The sequence below is a fragment of the Rosa chinensis genome, chromosome 5, assembly GCF_002994745.2.
Source record: "Rosa chinensis cultivar Old Blush chromosome 5, RchiOBHm-V2, whole genome shotgun sequence".
Lineage (NCBI taxonomy): Eukaryota > Viridiplantae > Streptophyta > Magnoliopsida > Rosales > Rosaceae > Rosa > Rosa chinensis.
Window position 1 is genome coordinate 32,119,884 of NC_037092.1, and position 22,731 is coordinate 32,142,614.

General features: G+C 38.6%; 2 protein-coding genes across 2 annotated transcripts; one reads left to right on the plus strand and one right to left on the minus strand.

Moving 5' to 3' along the window:
* The first annotated feature begins 340 nt into the window (after positions 1–340).
* LOC112203646 (pentatricopeptide repeat-containing protein At4g21880, mitochondrial) lies at positions 341–17,041 on the plus strand. The gene is made up of 16 exons (XM_024344577.2): positions 341–470; positions 693–740; positions 939–1,556; positions 2,357–2,536; positions 2,723–2,787; positions 4,445–4,552; positions 4,726–4,839; positions 6,910–7,005; positions 7,119–7,217; positions 13,585–13,704; positions 13,856–13,960; positions 15,034–15,198; positions 15,273–15,403; positions 15,701–15,779; positions 16,483–16,700; positions 16,800–17,041. The coding sequence occupies exons 1-16, from the start codon at positions 341–343 to the stop codon at positions 16,960–16,962; spliced, it is 2,439 nt and encodes an 812-aa protein (XP_024200345.1). The 3' UTR covers positions 16,963–17,041.
* Positions 17,042–17,283: 242 nt separating this feature from the next.
* Positions 17,284–18,163, minus strand: LOC112166463. The gene has a single exon (XM_024303311.2). It carries the CDS (start codon positions 18,119–18,121, stop codon positions 17,468–17,470), a length of 654 nt encoding a protein of 217 aa, XP_024159079.1. The 5' UTR covers positions 18,122–18,163; the 3' UTR covers positions 17,284–17,467.
* Positions 18,164–22,731: the final 4,568 nt, after the last annotated feature.

The window sequence follows — 22,731 nt, forward strand, 5'->3', positions numbered from 1 at the left end:
TGGGGCTTGAGGGTGTGCCTTATGACTTACAGTGTCCGTCTTCGAAGAGCTAATATTGCTTAATCCTTTAATTCTTAGGAAAAAAAAAAAATCCTTTGTGTAATCAATCATATCCCCAACTTTGTTAATTGATCAAATCAAAAAATTGTGAAATTCAACCCAAGAAACTAAAAAGTAGCTTAACCTCATTTAGTTACACGGTTATACCTAATTCATAATTTCATACAAAAAAAAAAAAAAAGATTAACACTAGTTTGATTTTCATTTTCACTTGTAGAGAGGTGAGAGTAGTTAAACGGCAAAAGGCAAAGAGGGAAAGCGCAGTAAAGCCCAGAATGAGATGAAAGCCAAGAAGCTAAGCTCTCTCTTTCGCTCTGCCATCAAATACAAACCCTCCTCCTCCTCTTCCTCCGCCAAATCGCTACCCTCACCCGCCGAGGACGCCACTCTCAAATTCGTTTCTGCTTCCGGTAATCGTCAATCTAACTCTTCCTTTGTTTCCGTCACTGTTTGTAACCAAAATGGAGAATTAGAAACCCTAAATACTGGTTTAAGCTTGTTAGGAATGAAAAAATCTTCCAAAATTGAGCTGAAATGGTGTTAGGCTTCAATTCTTTACTTTGCTTTCTCACTGAGGCTGGTTTCAGTAGCGTTTGTTGATTTTGAAATATGGATTTCGTGTTTGAATGCAGAAGATTCGACTAGGCAGCTCCCTGGGGACATTTATTCAATACTGTGCGGTAAGTGTTTTGTTAATTTTACTTGAAAATGAAAAGAGAATAATCATTACATGTTCCTCTTGGTTGCTAAGAAAGCATAGGAGTATCGACATCATCGGCATTGATCACCATATACCCAGTCGTTTACGTAAAAAAGCTTGACCATTTTAATGTATCTGATGCCGAAATGTGCATTATAATATATGTGTTTTGTTTCAGGTGGTACTTACCCTGATATCCAGGAAATCGATGATGCAGAATCTTTGGAGAGGGAATTGGACTTACCATGGTTTCCAGATTTATCCCATAGTGCGATGCCATTGCGCCGCAAAGAAGTTAGTCGCGAAAGGAAGCAGAGGTTTGCTTTCGGCAACACTCAGGGTATCCGTTTTGATAAGTTAGTCGACATGTGTGCCAACAGGCTAGGGACTGAAACCACTATTCAAGTGTTTGACAAATTGGGAAGAGAAACGGGTGTGAAAGAATGTAATGCATTGATAAAGAGATGCATAGAGGGGGCTAGGATTGCTCCTGATGAAGTAGTTGGAGAAAAGCATATGCAGTTGGCTTTCGAAATTTTTAAGTCAATGAAGGAACAGGGTTTCCCGCTTGAAGAGGAAACATATGGTCCGTTTCTTGAATATCTTATTGACATGGGTATGACAAAAGAGTTTTGCTTTTTCTGCCGAGTTATCAAAGATGACAACCCTTTGTCAGTTTCAAGATTAGGATACTATGAGATGATGTTGTGGATCAGAGTCAATGATGAAAAAAAGATTCAAGAGCTCTGTAATGACATTGAGAGTTACGATGGAGTAAACAAGTCAATTTTACAAGGTAAATGCGTACACTTTCCAGGCTATCTATTATTGTTAGCCCAGTTCAAATTAAACTTTTATTGCCTAGAAAGATTGTTTGCTCAGACATAATAACTATTACTTTTCTAGTTATTAATTGCAGTTCGCTTTGACATTCCTTGCCATTTAGTGTGTGTGTGTGTGTGGTTTTTTTTTTTCTTCTGATAATGAAGATGTATACTCTTAACTAAGAAAAAGAAGATAAAAATGGAATGCAGAATTCACCTTTTCATTCTCTTTGTTGTCACATCTAAGTGAGTTGGTCTCTCTTTTCAAACAACCTTCTTGGATGAGCGGCTTTTTTATGTGTTTGAGATGCAATGACGCCTGAAGAGCAGAAATATATATCTTATTATTTTGGTTCACTTATTTATGACAAATTCTAGAATGCTGGATTGCTCACTGATTAGAGAGAATGGAAAGTGAATTCAAAATCTTGGATGTTCATTCTTTAAAATTCAAAGTAAATAGTTTCAGATTTTAAATGGAGTGACTGACGCCATCAGTTTTGGTATATAAAAAAAAACTATATGCCAATATTAATATTAACTGAATATTCAGATTAACAACTCTATGGATGACATGGTTGCAATGTACTGTAATTCTTGAGTGATGTGTCAAGCATTTAGCTTATCAAATGTGTCCACCATTGATACCTAGTGCATCTGATAATCTGGATTTGAAAAATGGATACTGGTCTTTTCTAAACCTTAATAAGTTTTTATCACAAAAACTGTGTGACATCAATGAAAAGTTAACTGGATTTAACTTGTGTTGCAGAGAATTATTTGTTAGCACTTTGTGAAAGTGACCGGACGAAGGAGATTTTGAAGCTGTTAGAAAGTATGGACATCACAAAGTTCTCATCACCGGATTTTGTGGCACGTATCTTTAAATGCCTGGGAAGGCTCCTATTGGAGTCTTTTGCAGAGAAGGTCCTTCTGGAATTTAAAGCCAGTGGTATGTTCATGATTATTATATTTTCCTTTTTTGCGTTGCATTATAAGATTCAGTAATTGAAAATACATTTTATAACTGATTTTACTTTAGCAAAATAGAAATCGATGAGTGTTACATTGATTCCTTAGTATTTAACATTTATGACCTGAAAGTGCTTATAGCAACATCATATTTTCCTTGATGCAGATTGTGCAGCAGGGAATACTTCAAACTTGATCTATAGTTATGTTGTTGGCATTCCGAATTTAGCGGTGAGGACCTTCTCATGAATGCTGCTGGTAATTTTCTGAAGTCCACAATTACAGGAGGCACTTCTGCTTTTCATGCAGTTTGCTTCTTTGTAAAAGTTGTGCACAATTGTCCTATGGGAACTGCTATCAGTAGTGGTAGTAGTAGTATGAATGTATGATCATGATGATAATTCATCACCATCATCATCATTATTATTACCTTTTTTTTTGCTATAACACTAATAAAGCCATGGCCAGACATCAGTGTTTTGACCTTGCGGCTTTTGAAAACCTTACCCACGAGATGTACACTTACTATGTTAATGTGCAAGAGTCATACCCTTCAGAAAATAGGTGGACACTTCTTGAACGAGGCTTCCATGAATGAGGCATACAAAATCCTTTTGGGAACTTTGTGCAGCAGAGAGACCCTGAGCGCCTCTTAACTGAGGTGTACATCTCTTTAAACATGTGAAAGGAGACCATTTTCTGCCACTTCGCTGTGAGGTGCACCTCTGAACGCTATTGAAAGGACTGAATGTCTGTACTGGATCTTTCCAAGTTTACGTATTTAAAACTCTCCCCGCGGTTTGAGGGTCATGAATTTAACTTTACGGGCATTTGGTAGGAAAAGGGGATGTGATTAAGGACTGGTTTTTTCCACTAGAGGTAGGAGTTGCTGAATAAACGACTGCCCTTCAGGTTACATAGATTTTATTCTGGCTTTGCATTCCTTAGAGAATTGACAGAGAAAATTAAAACTAAACGTAGGATGGTAGAAAACCTAATCATAATTTGTGGGAGAACTCAGTAGTTTGTAGACTGTTCTAGTGGTAGTTAAGAATATGATTTTTTTTTCTTTCTTTGGTTGCACTTAGATAATGAAAAAAGATGTTTTGTGTGCCAAGATTGATGCAGGACAAGTAGCAAAAGAACTGTAGAACTAGGGTTTGTTTGCAGCAGTCTCAATTGTAGAAAGAAAAGGGATTTTGAGTAAGGGAAATTTAAGAAAGGGATAAGGCTACAAGCATCACGCCAGTAGGGTTTCTAGGCATCACACGCAGAGGTTTTAGGCATCACACCTAAGATTAGGTTGCATCACACAAACCCGGAGAGAAGCAAAAGCTTTCAATTTTATTAACTCAATTCTGCTTGTACCCTTCATCAAAGATTGAGTCACGCAATTCAAACTTCATGTGTATCTTAATTGAATAAGAGACTTTGTGCTTTAGTTGAGGAAAAGATGAATCCGCAGAAGTGTTGTTGACTTGCTGTGTAGTTCTTTTTTCATGTGTGGACTTATTGTTGTCAGCATGTACTTTTTCTGAGTTTGTCTTGATTATGTTGATTTCTTCTCGATAGAAAATTAGAAAATGTGGTTGACTCACAATGACAAAGAAACCACTTGTTCTGAATCTAAATGTCATCATTGAAGTTGTGGATCTTGAAGATCTAGCCTTGTTGGCATTTCTTATTTTGGAATGATACATATTCTTGTTGGCATAAGTTTCTACATGTTCTGTGAATATCTGCATAAGAAAATTCAACAGTAAGTCTGTAATTAAAAATTATTAAGTGAGTAGATGCCTTGAATTTTGAATGTTAATTCAGAAATGGTGTTTTACGTGTATGATGTATCTCACAAGAGTTGGGTTTATACTAATCATGGGTGTTTCAGGTTGAGGATGTCATTTCAAAATTTAAAAACTTGCACACAAAACTTGAGGTGACACCTTCATCTGTGTCATATGAGAAGCTTATCATCTACTGTTGTGATTCACTTAAGGTAAAGATTTATCTTTTGACTAAAAAGATTGAACAGTACTTATAGGAATCTCTTTGCTTTCTGGCTCACTTAATTGGCTATCCTGTATATTTTCAAACCATTTCCTGGTTTGAAGATTGCTTTAACGTTTTATTTTTCCTTCTTTTTTCTTTTTCCTCATTCATTTAACCTAGGTGCATGTGGCTCTTGAGCTGGTGGATGAGATGTCTGAACAGGGTTTGACATTTTCGATGGAGGCATTACACTCCATTTTACAAGCTAGTAGTGAGAGTTGTGACTTTAATCTGGTAAGTTGCAATATTCTACATATATATATTGTCCATGAATAAAGTATGACTTTTGCCATTTTAAAAAAGTAGTATGACTTTTGCTGTTTCTCTTATCTACCAATGTAATAAAACATGATTCTCAAAAAAAAAAAAAAAAAAGCCACACAAGGTGGCTGCTATCCATATAACCAGAAGCTAGAAATTTTAATAGTTGAAAGACCCTTAGATCAAATACCTTTAGTAGTTATAAGGCTCACAGACAAAGCCAAGAGTCCAAGACCCTTGCTTTATTCATAAACAGAGAAGGAATTCTCACCATACTGGATTATCTTCTCCAACTTCAGCTTCATTGTCCCATGTCACATATAAGTTCTCAACTAAAAATAACACAGAACCTACGTCTTCTGTGGCCGGTTTATACTTTTACAGTGTGTAAAACAACATGGTGAGAAGTCTTTTTGGCTGGTATACTGCAGGGTGTCAGTTTAAGAGTTGGGTTGTCTTACCCTTCATAATCTGCCTTATTCGATCCAACTTGTTAGTATTAACTATTACATCATAATAATAATTGATTACACAGAGTTGGGTACTTGTGTGGTGGTGTGGTGGGAAGACGGGGAAATAATGTGGATAAATTTGATTGGTGGGTTGGGTCTGAGCATGTGGTGGGCACAGATTAATCTCCCAACTCAGACATCCACTTCCCATACAGAGCAAAATAACTCTCCAAATTCATTAATTACAGACCTTTTTATTACTCATGTTCAAACTTCAAAGTTTCACCAGACTGTAAACTCTTCTCCTCTGTCCAACCCTGAAGGTGGGGGTGGGCATTTTAAAATATTTATTTTCTGGCCCACAATAAAAATTGTTGATTGTTCTCTAGCTCCAAAATTTTTTTTGATCATCTTAGATAGAGCTTTTCTACTCCATTGGAGGTTAATTTGATGAGGCTGGAATAAGTGTTACTGATGGATGGCGGTGGTGTTTTAACACAGTAATGTATCCTCCATCATATTAACTTGGGTTAATCAAATGAATTCAGTGTTTGATTGAAATTGAACTCTGCAAGATTTTACTATTGTTGTTGGTTAAAACAGCCTTGAAGGTTGAGATGATAAACCTCATGATAACATTTTCAGCATTTAAAAGTTTGAAGGAAAATAGGGCAAGACCGTAAGAGTATTAATGTTGTGCGCCTAGTGATATGATTTGGACCATGTGATGTATGATGCTTAAAAGTTCCTGTATATTGGAAGAAACTTCTGCTTAATTACTCTCAGACTATTTTGAGATGACTTCTAAATGTGGATCGACTCTTAAAGGATAATACTTGAGACATAATTGAGCCAGCTGTCGGTCAGTGATTTAGAAATATGGTTTATTGTTGTGGCTGTTGTTGTCTTCGTTCTTGATGCCTCTTTTAGTTGGAGCTCTCTAAGTTTAGTGGATTCCTTACCCTTGCTATGTGCATTCTTTATATGTTAATAATATTATTTCTTCTGTGAAAAAAAAAAGCATAAAAAATGCGCTTTCTCTTTTGATTACCATGAAGAGTGTTTCTCTGGAGCCAAAAATGCAGGAAAGTTTTCTGGCTGGCCAGGTGCCTTTTGAAGCATTTTGACTTTGGCTGACTGAGAGATTTTTTAAAGTGATTATACGGACATAGGCTTAACTCATGGTATAGATAATTTCCAAGTTATAATTACAATATTAACAAAGAAAGCATGGAATATCATATCTATTTACAAACAACATTAAAGTTCCTTTTATTTTTTGGCCAAAGAAAATATTTTATTTATTTATTTTTTATCCCATTACCTGCTTTTGGCTGTTATTGGTAGCTGGGCTATCTTGCTGTAGTATCCAGGTCTGAGACCTGGAAATCTTAGTGACTTCTTCTGCATTTTTGTGCATAATATTAGTTTAGTAATCATTAAGGTTTATTCCATTACCTGTTACTGGCTGTCTTTGGTAGTTCGATATCTTTTGATGGTCGGAGTCGTGCCTGATGTTTAAGTGATCTTTCTTTATGTTATTGATTTTGTTCCATTGTTGTGATGTCTCTCTTGCCCACCTTATTTTCAGGTTCACCAAATTTATTCAGTGATTAGCCGAGGCAATTTGAAGCCCAATAGCGAAACTTTCAGGAGTATGATAAATCTTTGTGTGAAAATGAAGGATGTAAGTCTTTCTTCCTTGTTGCCGTTTGCCAAATATATATGTCTTGACAATCTTGTAATATGGAAGTTGAACAGTACCATACCGCAACTTGTCATATTTCCTTTTCACTGCAGTATGAGGGTGCCTATAGCATGCTGAGTGATTTGAAGAAAATGAATTTGACGCCCACAGCTGCCATGTACAATGCTATAATGGCTGGATATTTCCGAGAGGTAACTAGTTCTTGGTCTTATGAGATCCATCCTGTACTTGTTCCTTTGGTTCACATGCTTTTCATGTTCTCTCTTTTCTCCAGCTTTATATATACTCTTGCTTTTTTTAAATTCTCAAACAAGATGGGCATATTTAACATGATTTATGTTGTAGAAGAATAGAATTGTCTGTTATCATTGATAATAGGAGTCCTTTAAATAGGGAGTTATATGGTACCCAAAAAGGTAATAGAATCTGATTACAATTGAATACCTAGAACACATTCCTATTACAACTCTAACCCCTAGTTTGTAGAGGCACACATTATGTCGATATCCTTCAACACTCCCCCTTGTGCCGCTCAAACTTGGTGATGACGCTTTGATTGTTGCCTCGTTAAAAACCTTGCCAGGTAACAAAAACCCTGTCGGACAAAAATAACCCTGGTCGAAGGACAAAAAGAGCACAACACGTCCTTCACTCTTCGAGATCGAACATGTAGACATCATGCCTCCTCCTGATGTCAATATCTCCCCCTGATTGTTACAATCATGGGAGTTCGGATAACTTTTTCAATCCGATGCTCTTCACATGTTTCTCGAAGGTGGATTTTGGTAATGACTTAGTAAATAAATCCGCTACATTATCCTCTTATCGGATTTGGTTCACTTCAGTATTTAGAAGTGCTTGTTGTCATTTTGATGGAGGGGAGGAGGAGCACGGAAGGTGGCATTCTGCCTTGTGGGGTCTGATCCCACACTTCCGTTGTCTCTTTTCTCTGTAGGGATAGAACAAGCCCATATCAATCGTACCTCTCAAATATCGAAAGATTGTCTTTATACCAATCTAATGGCGTTGCGTTGGCGCGGGGCTATGTCTAGCCAACAAGTTCATAATAATTGAGGTGTCCGGTCTTGTATTGTGCTAAGTACAATAATGCGCCTATTGTACATAAGTAAGCACTTCTGCTATTAACACGTCTTCGTCATCATCCTTGGGATGAAACGGATCCCTTTTAGGGCCAAGACTACGGACGACCATGGTGCATCTTTGACTTTATCAAAAATGTCTCTTGACACGGTATACAAATTCTGAATTTAGACAAAACCGTGTTCTCCCAAGGTCATTCCTCTCAAACTCGGATTTCAGGTGTTCAACGGTTTCCCTTAACTCTCAAGGGTTCCAATTATGTTTGTCAACATAAACCGCGACCATTGCAAATCCGGAACTTGTCATGCAAACGCGTGGGCATAGTTCATCATATCCCTTCCCATTCAAGTAGTCATTTTAGTGAGCATTTCAACCTCGTTGCAAATGCGCTCCGTGGTCTAGAGCCACTTGACTTGGGTAAATAAAGTCCACAAGAACCTTCATTATATTCCGTATCTAGATCCCCATAAAGATACGTAGTGACCACATTCGTAAGCTGCATATTCAGTTATTTGGAAACTACCAAACTGACAAGGTAGTGGAGTGCAATGACATCCATTACGAGAGAATATGTCTTCTCGTAGTCGATTCCAGGGCGTTGTGAGAAACCTTGCGCCATAAGGTGAGATTGCCATCTCTTTTTCTCATCACGCTATCTAACGAAGACCTATTAATGTCAATAGGTTTTATGTTTAGGAGGTGTTGGCATCTCAGGCCCGAACTCATTCCTCTTCGTTAGTGAATCCAATTTAACCTGGATCACATCTTTCCATTTAGGCCAATTTTCTCTACGTTGGCATTCTTCAACGGAGTAAGGTTCGATGTCATTGGTCTCAATAATTCCACGTCCTCATGTACACTAGTGTAGTTCGTAGAGATCTCTATATTCTTAGGAATTGGTTCTAACATTAAGGCGTCCCCCAACGATGTCTCTTGGACATAACCACAATCCAAAATATTCTCATGAGACGGATTTTGAGTATCAATGATCAATGGATCAAGTTGTGCCAAACTCGCTCTCTTCTTAGGGTGAGAATCCATCGAACCTATGGGTCTCCTACTCTCTCTAGCGGAATCCATGGCCTATGACGCCATTATGCCACCTTTGTGGCGTCACCATACTACCATCCATGGTAATGGTGCAGTACCCATCTTCTCTGGGTGGCACCATGTCCTCTTGTGGGGACATCAATCCTTGCAGGCATGTTTGCAACAGGTATATGTGATCTCGTCACTTTAGGGGATCAAGATGAGACATAGTGGGGACAGACCACGACAATTCCTGTCATTCCTGTTGAACATTGACGTTCTAATCTCCCCCTAACGACGGGAAGACTGTCTCATCAAAGTGACAATTCGCAAATCTAGCGAAATAGAGATCGCCTGGTAAGGATTCTACATAGCGGACTTATAGTTGGAGACTCATGTCCAACAAATATATATATATATATGCTTTCGTTGCAATGACTCATGTTGATGCGCTGTGGCGGCGCAATTGGCACATGAACCGCACACTCAAATATGCATAAATACGAGATATTTATACTCGAACCCAGTCACTAGCTGTAACGCAAATAAAAGTTGAGTGGCTGCTATGAGTCGTAGACGAATTAGCATAGCTGCATGCGATATTACATAACCCAAGCGGAAATATTGGTGCGCATTACCAATGTCCGGGCTACCATCGTAGTAGTTTAATGGTGGCTTTTCCGCGAGACCAATTGGGTGTGTACATGGGGATATGATACTTAATATCAATACCCAATGATATGCAATAGTCATCGAAAATTGGCGATGTAAACTCTCTAGTATTATCAAGTCAAATTGACTGAATGGGATGATCTGGGTAGTGAGCCCATAGCCATATGTTATGTACTAGGAGTGTAGTATAAGCAGCATTACGAGTGGATAATGGCACAACACGTGACCAGTGTGTTTGCGTATCAACCAACACCATAAAACATCTATACTGTCCGCAAGTTGGTTGATCAAATCCATAGAATTCCCTTAGATTCTTTGTAAGAATGGAATTATTTCCTCAATCTCCTTTGCATAGGATGGTCTCAATCCTAAATAACAGGCTTTACAGAACGAAACATGGGCTTTATAATCAACCAATGAAGGTTTTGGTTAGGCCATAATGTCACAATAGACTTTAGGAGTAGAGAGAGGAGTTTATAGCGTCAATGCCATGTATTTGCCGCATGGGGTAGGCGGCGCCAGCCATGTATGGCCTGTCTTTGCACAATCATGGCGCCATGAGGCGCATGTGCAGCTCCTCGAACCAATTCTTGGTTCTTACTTTTCTTCGTTCTGAAAATGGATGTCTGTGTAAAGTCTTTAATACACGGATCATCATGTCAAAGCCTATATGTGTCAGAATCCCATAAGTCGTCTCTCATGACATGGTTGGATTCAATAACTCAAATAGTGGTTGCATACAACCCACTAGAGCGACACATAAGTTTCTCTAATACTCGTTTATGTCCATAGTCATTAGAGGTGATGCAAAGGAACTCTGTCCATTCTCATAATGTGTTTCCACATGAAAACCATTGGCTCTTATATAATAAAGTTCGAATTAAGGTATGTCCAAGACATTAAGTAAAAGAATTGACACTTTATTAATAGCCAATGATTACATCAAAGTTTCCAAAATCTAATCCAAAATAAAATCAAAGTAAGACACATTGTAGTCACTCTATCCGTTTGGTAACTCCAATCAAATATGACCAGGAAAGTAGAGAGAGATGTTGGTGGAGCAATGCTCTCTTAAGTACCAATAATCTCAATGACTTTCCTAGACATCACATTTTATTGGGTCCGCCACATAAGAAAGAGTTAATACAATTGTCATTTATTGACTAAGGCAAATTGCCATTACAAAAGTTCTTGGAAAATAAAAAGGACTAATCTAATCAAAGTCTGCTGCATCCATGTGCACTTCATCTTCAGCTTTGAAGTCCTCTATGGTGAGATTGACATCTCCACCATCTTCTTCTTCTTCTGCAAGGTACACTTCTTGCTCTCTCAGGTCCCTATATGCCCTGTATCTTGCAGCTAGTTCCTCACTTGCCTTGCATTGCTTGAACCAATGCTCAATTGATCCACATCGATGACACTCATCATTGCGGTTGCCTCCCTTTAATTGAGGTGCACGTTGTGCACATTGCGGGTGTTCCCTAGGAGGGTTGGTGCTACCACCACGACCCATTGAGCCACCATTACGGTTAGGGATACCACGACCCCCTCTCCCACGTGTGGCATTACCACCACGTGTATCCGCACCAAACTTGCGGTTTCCTTCCTGGTTAGGGCGGTTATATGGGCCCATACGTCCCTCATGTCCCCCATTCTTAGGGTACCGCTCCTTGCGCCCTCCTTTGGGTGCATTATAATTTGCCTCATGAACGCTCTTAGTTCCAATGGGTCTTGAATTATAATTCCTCACGAGTATGTTATCATGTTTCTCAGCTACAGATATGATATTGATAAGCTGATGAAATCTCGTGATCCGTCCAGCATTGATTTCAGTACGGTATTGCTTTGATACCACAATGGCTGAAACGGGGAAGGTGGAGAGAGTTTTCTCAATTAGCTCTTGCTCTGTGACAGGTTGTCCACAGAATCTCAACATGGATTGTAAGCGAAGAGCCTCTGAATTATATTCAGCAATAGACTTGAAGTCAGCAAAGCGCAGATTGTTCCATTGAACCTTCAAGTCAAGGAGGAGAGAATCTTGGACATTGCCAAAACGCTCTTCTAGCGCTACCCATAGCTCTCTTGCATCCTTGATCGACATATACTCCAATCTGAGTGCCTTGTCCATATGGCGTCGCATCAAGATAACTGCTTGAGCATGCTTTGTAGGTGTTCGTATGAACAGAAGATCCGGGTTAGGTGCCTGGATTATGGGTAATATTCCCTTTGAAGTGAGATGGTTCTCAACGTCGGTTACCCAACTGTGGTAATCCGAGCCTGTTGAGTCAAGCATGGGAAAGTCGAGTCTAGGTTCATTCGACATCCTGAAAATAAGAGGAGAAGATATATTAGTTTCGGAGTTAAACTTCCACGAAAACTAAAACAATAAGATTTCCGAGCTATGCTACCAAGAAATCAATTTCCAAGAATCTCTTTTGGATTAGACCAAACAATGATGTTTTAATATGGTCACAATTTGATGCTTACGGACGCTCTTAGTCCAAGTATTGTGAACGCTCTTAGTTCACACGAACACTCTTAGTTCGTTTAATTATGAACACTCTTAGTTCATACGAACACTCTTAGTTCGTTAAGCGTGAATCCCCACAATTCCGCTTTGTTAAATATCAAACTCATTTGGCAACATATATTCTAATATTTGCAGAAAATAAAAGGAATTTAAATACAAGAAAGCAGCAACATTAATTATAAAAATTTACGTGATTGTTCTTGGCTTGAAGACACACGCGTGTTGATGCAGGCGTGTAGCTAAATTAAGATTGCTGGAATCTGATCGGAAATTGGCAGTTGGTGGGCTGCCCTTCTCCCTTCCCTTTTTTCTTCTTTTTTTTTCTTCTTTCTCCCTTTTTTTTTTCGGGCCCAGCTCTTCTCTTTTTTTTCTCTTTTTTTTTTTTTTTTTTTCCCGGGCCCAGCTCTTCTCTTTTTTCTTCTTTCTTTCCTTTTTTTTCGGTCTTCTTCTTCTTTCTTACTTCCTTTCCTCTGTTATCTGTTGCGTCTTCTTCTTCTGGTCTGCAGCGATGGGAGGTTTGCAGATGTGGTCGCGGGGCGCTGGCAGACGGGGGGCGCGGAAGTGTAGGTTGCTGAAGTGGGCTGCTACAGGCGGGTCGAGATCGGGCGGTGCTGCAGGCAATCTGGGTCGAGGTTGGGTCGGTGCTGCAGGCGGCTGCTGGGCTGCGAGTGTGCGAGGCTTGCGGTGCTGCTCGGCTGCAGGTCTGCGAGGCTGATGGACTGCGAGGCAAAAGGTGCGGCAGCAGGGGCTCGGCTAGCGAGTGCGTGCTTGGACTGATGCGCAGGTGTGCAGGGAGCAGCAGGAGGCTGCAGGGGAGGGTTGGCAGGAAAGCTCGGCAGGAAAGCTGAGGCAGGGAGGCTGCGGCAGATTTTGATGTTTAGGGTTTTTAGGGGTATTTTTTTTTCTTTTTCTGAAGCTAGGGTTAGAACTCGTGCTGATAACGTGTTGTAGAAGAATAGAATTGTCTGTTATCATTGATAATAGGAGTCCTTTAAATAGGGAGTTATATGGTACCCAAAAAGGTAATAGAATCTGATTACAATTGAATACCTAGAACACATTCCTATTACAACTCTAACCCCTAGTTTGTAGAGGCACACATTATGTCGATATCCTTCAACAATTTAGTTATTATTTAACATGTTTTATTATGCTGTTTCTAGTTTCCATGATTTTTGTGTTTGACACTTCCTTTTTTCTTTACTTTTTTCCTATATACTCTGCAGAAGAACTTGTCCGGTGGGTTAAAGGTTCTCAAACAAATGAAAGAAGCAGATGTAAAACCAGATTCCCACACTTTCAGCCATCTAATAACCAACTGCAACTCTGAAGAGGACATAAACATGGTAATCTGAAATTTTTATTCAGGCAAAAGTTCCATATCTGGACTTGCTGTTGTATCATACAAGGTTCAACCTAGAATATTGCGGTTGACACAAGTGATTGGTCCAATTCACTTTATGAGTGTGATAAGAGAATTTACTCATCTGATTGTAGTATTATGAAGAAATGAAGCGATCTGGAATTCAAGTTACAAAGCAAGTTTTCATGGCACTTGTAAATGCATATGCAGCTTGTGGACAGTTTGAAAAGGCAAAACAGGTATCTCTGCTTCTGGCAACTTTGTTGTACTAACTTCTGTATTATCCAAGAGCAGGTAACTCTATGTAAGTGTAATTAAGGGTGGACCTTTGATCAGTAACAGCATATGCCTGCGGATTATGTTCTAGCTTATCATTGAATATTGACTTCTAGATTAGTTCGTGTTCATGTTTTTTGCTGGCTTCATTTTGGATTGCTTCTCAAATGGGTAAAAGTGCTTTTGGACTATCAAAAGCGTTTCTGACAGTGGTTGGAAAAAAAAAAAAAAAACTAGAAACTGGAAGTGCTTTTGGTGATAGAGAAGCGCTTTTTGGTGGATTTTTATGAAGCAGTTGGTGTGTGCTTTGTAGAAAAAGCACTAAAAGTGCTTCTACATGAAAGACTTGAAATTTGTATAGAAAACCTCTATGTGCTTCTAACAACACCGCTTTGAGTGGAAGCTTCGTAACAAAAGCACTTCTAGAGAAGCAATCCCAAACAGTGTTGTCTGCCTGTCTACTATGTGATTACTGTTTAAACCAGCAGGCTCTCCATTTGTTCTTTTGTTTTCTTTTTCTTTTTTTCTTGTTGTATAAATGCCTTGAACCCTTTTGTTTTCTTTTTCTTTTTGCAGCCTGCAGCGATTAATCAAAACTTCTATAATTTGAGATAATTCTCATTTCCTGCCAGAGTATAACAAGATAAAATAGTCTGCCTCCTTACTTTACTTCTTTTTAATTTTTTTTCCAGTGAAGTAAATTGATTTCTTCTCCATAACATTCAAAAAGGAGCTTTTCATAAAGAGGGCAGGAGAGTAAAGAATATTATTTGAGAATTTTCTTCACTATCTAGTCTCTTTTCCTTTTTGTTAATAATTCTTTAATTCATGTGCTTTGGCATTGTTACCTGTATATTGTGTTATCAGTGCATTGTTCTTAGTTGGGTAATCATATGATTTTATATTTGCCTGGATTCTAGGTTTTAGTGTTCTCCTCAGTCCTTACTAATTAATTGTGTATAAATTTTCAACTATAGCTAACGAGATTATTATGTCTGTACAAAATACATATTGTTACTGATTCTTTCGTATGTAGGTACTCTTAGACAAGGGAATTCCAGTAAAGAGCTTCAATGAGATTAAAAGTGTGCTTGTCCAAGCCCTTGCATCACATGGGCAATTGTCTGATGCATTTAATACATATGAAGAGATCAAGCAAGCTGGATGCAGTTTGGAACCGAAAGCTGTTATAAGTCTTATCGTAAGTTCTTATACTAATGCTTGAGATTTTTGTTGTGTGAAAGCAATTTTAATTATTTGTCAATTATCTCTTAGGAGCACCTTCAATCTGATGAAGAAGCATTAAGCAGATTACTCCTCCTACTTGAGACACTAACTGATCCAAACTATTGGCTTGATGGTTGCTTGAGAACTATCTTATATTGTGTTCGTTACAAGCATTTAAGGTCAGTTCATACAGCAGTTGTTGAGAATATAACATTTCACATCGGGTATTAACTTTCTATTTTCTCAACTTTTTTTCCTAAGTGATGGGCCTTTTCATGTGCCATGTAATTTGGGAAGAAAAGCTGAGGAAAAGTTGGAATAGATATTTTCTTTCAATATCTGAAATCATGGGCCTCCACCCATTACCAGTTGGTTTTGTGTTGGATACTCCAAGTTCAGTATCTTCCATTCATTTGATTGTTTTTGGCTTCACATAGTTTTAATGCCTCTGTCTTTCTCTCTGTTATTTGATTTAGACCTGCCGTCAATTTGCTTGAGCAACTCAGGGATCAGGTCTGTACTGACGAATTAGCTCTAGAAGTAATTTTTGATAAGGTTTGTTTCTATTCTCTCAGACATGATGTGTGAATGAACATCTTATTTTGGAAGCAGTAATCCACCATGATTTGGTTAAATCATTCTCTACCTTTGGGTGATCAGAGTTTTAAATTTTGGCCAACTCTTTGAGAATCTGTTTTGCTTTCTGATCTATGAATTCTATTTGAACCTTCCAATTTGGTATTTAGACCTCCAATTTTTTCTTCTTATTATCTTTTATTTGAAAAAAATGTTCTTAGTTTACCTTTACCCCAAAAGCCCAAGATTTATCACAGTCCATCCATGGTCGTCCAATTCCAACCTCAGCTACGCATTGTGGCCAACCACCTTGGTCAGCATCACCAGCCGTCAACAGGCATTATGATGCCATTAGAGTGTAGTTGTTAATTTTCAATGATGATGATCAGGATTTGGCGGTAGTCACTGAGTCCAACTTTTGCATTATTTTCAGTAGCAAATTGAAAATTATTTGTGAAGTTTAAATGAGGTCTAAATACCAAATTTGAAGGTTCATATTGAACTTCCCCATCTTTTTCTTTGTGGAAATTACTAGCTCTACAGACCTTCGAGGCTTTTCTTTTTCCATATTGATACTAACTGTATGTTATCATATTTGTACATTCACATGTCCATTTTATGAAAGTCTGTATGTTTCAAACTGACAAGACCATACGTGGGGTTTGCTGTGACCAATTTGTAGGTGTTTTCCTTCATAGCAGAATCGGAGTCTACATCTTTAGAGTTTGGCCTAGATTTGCTTCATGCTATGAAGAGTGAGCTTGGCCTCACCCCTTCACGAAAATGTCTCGATTTTCTTCTCCATGCTTGTGTCACTGCCAAAGATCTGCAAAGTTCCCTATTTATATGGCAAGAATATCAAGCCGCTGGCTTGCCTTACAATACCTTAAGCTTTTTAAGGTAATTTCCAGTTTTGCTTTCACTCTGGCTTGAGAATTTTGTTCCATGGAGGAAATATAATTTCATTTACCTTTCGGTTTCAATCTTGGAATGTTGCAGGATGTATCAAGCCCTTTTGGCTGCAGGGGACCGAAAGGCTGCAAAAGTTTTGGGACGTAAAATTCCTAAAGATGATCCTCATGTTCGGTCTATCATTGAATCATGTACACTGACTTATTTAGAGAAGAAGGAAGAAAAGAAAAAGAAAAAGAAAAAGAAATGATTTAGGAATATTTAAATCAACACAATGATTAGGATTAGAGATGCAAGTTTTTGTATCAAACCTCGAGAAATAAGTCAGATGAGGACCCCTTCATGTGGGAAAAGTCCCACACATCTAACTTAATTGTACGAATGCTGGTTCTATTATCTATATTATCAGTGCCCATTGTCTCAGAGCAAGTTGTTTACTTCACCTCTTCTTATTCTATAAGAATACTTCCTATGGCTGTCTGTTTCACTAACATGAACAATGCAGATTAGTTTTTACTTTTAAGACAGAAGATTTGAAGCTGCAACCTTTTCCTGTAAACTTAACCATCTCATTTCACTTTACTCAACAGTTGAAGTTACCCAACTCCAAGTGAGTGAATATATTTCTCATTTGCAAAATTTTACGAAGTCGGAGGACCCATTTGCCAAAATGTAATGTACAATTCGAAGCCTTTCTCTCTTTTTATCATTGAACCGAACAAAAATTATGAACCGGGCTGTTGCTAATTTAGGCTTCAAAACGATAAAGCAACAGGTATAGCTTGCCTGCACCTTGCTTTAGCCTGCTCAAGCCTCTCACTCAAAGTCTCGTCCTTCACTGCAGCCTTTACCATAACCATGTCCATCTCCATCAGCTTCAGCACCCTGAACAATTCGGTCACCATTCTATCTTCCACCTTACCATCATCTCTCAACACTTCTGCTTCCTCTCTTGCTCTCTCAGCCACAATCTCTGCAGCCTTCACCAGCAACTCTCTGGACCCGAATTCTCGCCCCATTAAGCCTTCCAACTTCTCCAGGAAGTCAGCTATGACATACCCTACTGGCTTCTCCAGTGGAATCTCTTTGGTTCTCTTCCAGCCAATCTCAAAGTTGGGTGGCTCGGGCTTTTCCAGGCCAGTTGAGGACTTCCTGTCTCGGGTGATTTCCGATTTTCTTCGCTTTTCGATTGGGAATTTCTCTGCACTGGTGGTGGTTTCAGAGTTTGGACTTGGGAAATCAGGTTGAGTAGAGTTTGGTGCAGTGCATTTGGTGATGAACAAGTAGTGTTTTCTGGGTGGTATACGGATGTAATGCTGTGATGGGTTTTTGGTGGTTTGGGAGGAGAGGAGATTGTTTCGTAGGTGAGGGTTAGGATGGGAGAGGAATTGTGGGAATAATGAAGCCATGCCTGAACCAGAGAAGTGGGAACCAAACTCCTGAGGGAATGAAGATAAGCCTATATATATGTCCTACAGTCACAGCCAATAATAATACGTCACTTCAATTCACGCCCCATTAAGCCCTCCAACTTCATTCAAGTTTATATAATTAATTAATTAGTGATGTGATAAAAATTTGTTTTGTTTTGGATTGAAATTCTCTCTTTTTCAAAAAAAAGAAGAAGAAATTCTCTCTTATTGGAAAAAAAAATATTCTCTCTTATCAAAAGCTCCAACTTCCTTAGTATCGTTTTCGAAGAAAGTAAACTGTTCTATCCGGCAGCACGTCTTCGAGATGTCGTCGTCGGACGGGTAGTCCTGGATTCTGAGTCCACCGATGACGGTCTGAGGTAGGGTAAAGGCTGGGATGGTGAGGAACGATGGCAGACTTCTGGTTTTATGCGGAGCAAGCTACAACCACCGAATTGGGCTTTAGACGATTGGATCCTCCTGTGGCCGATGTCGTGGAAGCCTCGTCGAGGGCAAGGGCGACTCAGGTTGCAATCCGGATCTGACTGGAATTTTTAGGGTGACGATGATCCGGCCACTATTGTCGGGCTTCTACCCACGGTGGCTTGTTTTGCCGGACTTGGCTCGACGTTTCTGTGGTTTGGCAGCGGACGGTTCCAATGCTTGCGTGGTCCGGCTACTGGTGCGAACCATGGATCGCCGACAGAGTCTTTTGACGGTGATGGTGGTATGCGTCTGACAGCACGTGTGGAAGAATGAAAGGGAAGTTGGGTTGTGGGCCTTTGCTCTGTTCATGGGCTTTTCCTGGTGGGCTTGTGCTCTTTTATTAGGTATTATAAGTATTGTTGCTATTTTCAGTCCTTATAGGTTTGTTTTTCAAATAAATTTATGCCATTCTCCGGTAGAATTAGGTGGGCTTTGTCCCAACTTGCACGTTAGGTGTGCCTTGTCTGTTCTGGTGAGAGGCGTGTCGTTGTTGACTGGGCGCAACGTTCTAGTGACAGAATGAAACAGAGTGCCGTTGGTCTTGTTTCTGATTGGCAACATAGTAAGACAACTGTTTTTATTTGTCAACTAATGATTCTCTTTGTGAGAGTGATCTTGCCAGTCTGTCACCATAAAGCAAATGCAGTTTCCAAAGGTGTAATCATTGCTATTAGGTGCATGTTAGGATGCATTATTTTTTTAGAAGTTCCTGCTATATATTATTGACATTCTCTTAACGCAAATTGTAAGTTGGGGTTAAGGCACCGCGTCCCCCATGTATCCTTCTATTTCATTAATCAAGGATTAAGGGGAGCTACACCGCCTTTCTTTAAAAAAAAAAAAAAAAAAAAAAACTCCAACTTCCTTATAAATAGTGTCGTTCCCATTTTGCCCCTCCTTCTGTCAGACATTTTACTCTATTGCCCCTGCCACCTGTTGATCTCAAGCTGACACGTCATTCTCGGTTTCTCACGTGTTTTCCTCAGAGGCAATTCTGGATTAGCTGTCTTTTGCCTGGATGACACTGTCAGGTTGTTTGCTCAACATAGAGGGAAAGAAGGAAGAGGGGGACAGGAAGCTCTTAAGGTTTCGTTTTGATTGCACAACACAAATTTTTTATTTTTTATTTTTTTCCAGAATTGCAACTCGATCTGTTTGGGGTATTGGTATTACAGAGTCCTAACATTGATGACTGGGTACTTGAGTGATGCAACTGTTGCTGTGGATGCCTTATCAGTTTGGTATGTGATTAATTTCTAAGTATAAGTCTATCTAAAACTTCTGCAGTCTTTCCTCTACCGTATTTGATAATTGGGTTTAATTCTTGCAGCATGACTATTAATGGTTGGGAACTCGATCATGATTCCTTTAGCCTTCTTTACTAGGACAGGGTAAAGTTTCTATTAATGGTTGCAATAGGTAATTCTTTCTGGAATATTAACATAGTTCGCTTAATACTGTTCAGCGTGGATTGAGCGATGTTGAGAGTTGGTATTTAAAAATCTGTTAAAGGCTTTGACATCAATGAGTAGGGGTTCAAGTATGCTAGAAATTTAAACTATAAGCTTCGTTATTCACACTTCATAAGAATACGTCTCCAAAATAAAACTACACACTTATAGTTTAATCCATGACTTCGTGTAGATCTTCCATTTACATACCTGGTTCACACTTGAGTTCACTATTTCCTTCCATTTTTGTTTGCAGGTGATGGTGTGACAGAGTAAAAGCTGGATCCTTCAGTATATCTGACGGCTGCAAAGGTAAATGATCTACATCCTTATTTCCTCCGTGTGTGTGTGTGTGTGTCTTAATTATCTTGATCAATTACATTGTACTGTCTCTCTCTGTATAAAGTTTCACTGATCAAACTTCAAAAAGAGAGATCACTAAGCTTTGTCTATCTCAGTAATCACATAGAAAATGAAGATGGTAAAACTTTCCTGACCTTATTGTCTATCCGTGGAGAATTAGGTGAAGGCCATGTCTCGGCCAATGTCAGAGCAAGAATTTATAAACATTCCCCCTGTTTAATACAATACATATATGCACGAGATTTTTAGATGCTTATCCTCTGATCGAATTGCAAAATGTTGTCATAGCATTTTACAGAAATTAGGAGTATAGTTTCGATTTATAAATTAAAAAAGCAAATTAAGGACCTTAATTTTCTAATGACCTTGCCATCTCAAGGATGGTTGATCAGTCGTACAATGTCTATATCACAGTCATTCCCATCTGAATCCCAACATAGTTGTAGCACAAAAATTCCTATCGAAGGAGCAAGCATATGACCACTGTTCCGCCGAAAGTAAAACCAAGCTAAAGCTATTTTTCTTTATTCTTCATGATCAAAATCCAATTCTCTTTCCTGTATTCTCTTTTGCTGCCACATTCTAAGATTTTCATTTGTTATATAATGCAGGCCAATGTATTTCTTGAAAATCCTTATGCTTCTCAACCCCTAAAGACATCACCTTAATCTCATTGATTCACCTAATTTTTGATCCTGGTATTACAAATCTTCCTTTAGCAATATGTAATGGTTTTGTGTACATATTTTTCTAGTCTCTCATGTTGTGCTATTTTCTGTGGTTGAAGCAGTTGAGAAAATAGGTATGGAAATATCTAGGACAGTGAAGATGCTGTTTGCAAGGAAAGAAATGAGAACACTAATGGTGGGTCTTGATGCTGCTGGTAAAACTACCATCCTCTAAAAGCTCAAACTTGCACAATTGGTACTATCTACTACTCATTCATTACCCCCACTTTGGTTTTTCAATTCATTGTCTATATTTTGTATTCATTAATGGTTTTGAATGAGAAGTTTTCTGTTAATTTTGTGCCTCTACTTTTATTTCGAGTCTGCGACTACAATGGTGTGGAACTCAATTTTCAGAAATTCATTCTTGATTAAACAGATATGGTTTTATAAGATTTTGTAGATTTAGCCCTCTAAAGTATTCAATTCTTTGTTTATGAGTATCATGTTGAAATATAATCTACAAAAATGATACATTTAATGTATAGTTAACTAAAATAAATAATTAAATTATAAATCTAGTCCTCTATTGTTAGACTTGGACCCTCCAAAGTAAAATTCCTAGTTCCGCCATTGTATTCGTAACTGTGACATGGCCAGTAACTTGTTTTGTGATATAGCTAGTGAGTCAAGGTTAATAGTGGCCTGACCATTGACTTTGTCCATGACTTGAGGTTAACAGTAACTTAGCTAGAGATTGACAATGACATGGTTATGGACTTTGCCTATGACTTGAGCTTAACAGTGACTTGATCATGGATTGACAGTGATATGTTCATAATTGTAACCTGGCCAGTAACTTAGCCAATGACATAACTAGTGACATGGTTAGTGACGTTGCCTGTGACTTGAGCTTAACAGTAACTTGATCAGGAATTGACAGTGACATATTCATACTGTAACTTGGCTAATGACAAAGCCAGTGACTTAACAACCTCACAAACTAAGGACCTGGCCTGGCCAGTGACGTGTGTTACGGTGACATGCAATATGACCTAGCCAGTCACATAAATATAACAGTGACTTGGTCAATGACGTGTATTACAGTGATATGCAATGTGACTTAACCAGTAGCTTGATTAGTGACATGCAATGTTGACCAGTAGCTTGATCAATGACATGTAATGTAACTTGGCCAGTGACACGGATATAATAGTGACTTGACAAGTTGAACTGCTATGAAATGTATAAAAATAATGTTTCATTAAGAAAAACTAAACATACCAATGACACCATAAAAAAAATGAAAAAGTTATTTGATTTGGTAAGCTAGAGTTTACAATTGGCCAAGTCAGTGACTTGCATCCTAAGCCATAAACAAATTTCTAAAATTTCTTTTGTCCTTGCTACTCTTCTTTTTCTTCTTAGCTAGAACTTTTGCTTCTTCTTTACTTTTTTCCCCTCTGTTTTCTTTTACCCCTGCTCATGTGTCCTGTTTGTGTATCCTGTACAAAATTTTGAAAATGAGAATATCATCAATGACATGTTCATGACTGTGACATAACTAGTGACATGGCCAGTGACTTGAGGTTAACACTGATCTGGTCAGTGATCTCACTAACTAGGGATTTGGCCTGGC

Coding starts and splice junctions, on each gene's coding strand:
- LOC112203646 (XM_024344577.2), top strand. CDS start 341: ATGAAAGCCAAGAAGCTAAGCTCTCTCTTTCGCTCTGCCATCAAATAC. Junction 2,537..2,722: donor TCTGGAATTTAAAGCCAGTG/GTATGTTCATGA, acceptor TCCTTGATGCAG/ATTGTGCAGCAGGGAATACT. Junction 15,780..16,482: donor TAGAAGTAATTTTTGATAAG/GTTTGTTTCTAT, acceptor ACCAATTTGTAG/GTGTTTTCCTTCATAGCAGA.
- LOC112166463 (XM_024303311.2), bottom strand. CDS start 18,121: ATGGCTTCATTATTCCCACAATTCCTCTCCCATCCTAACCCTCACCTA.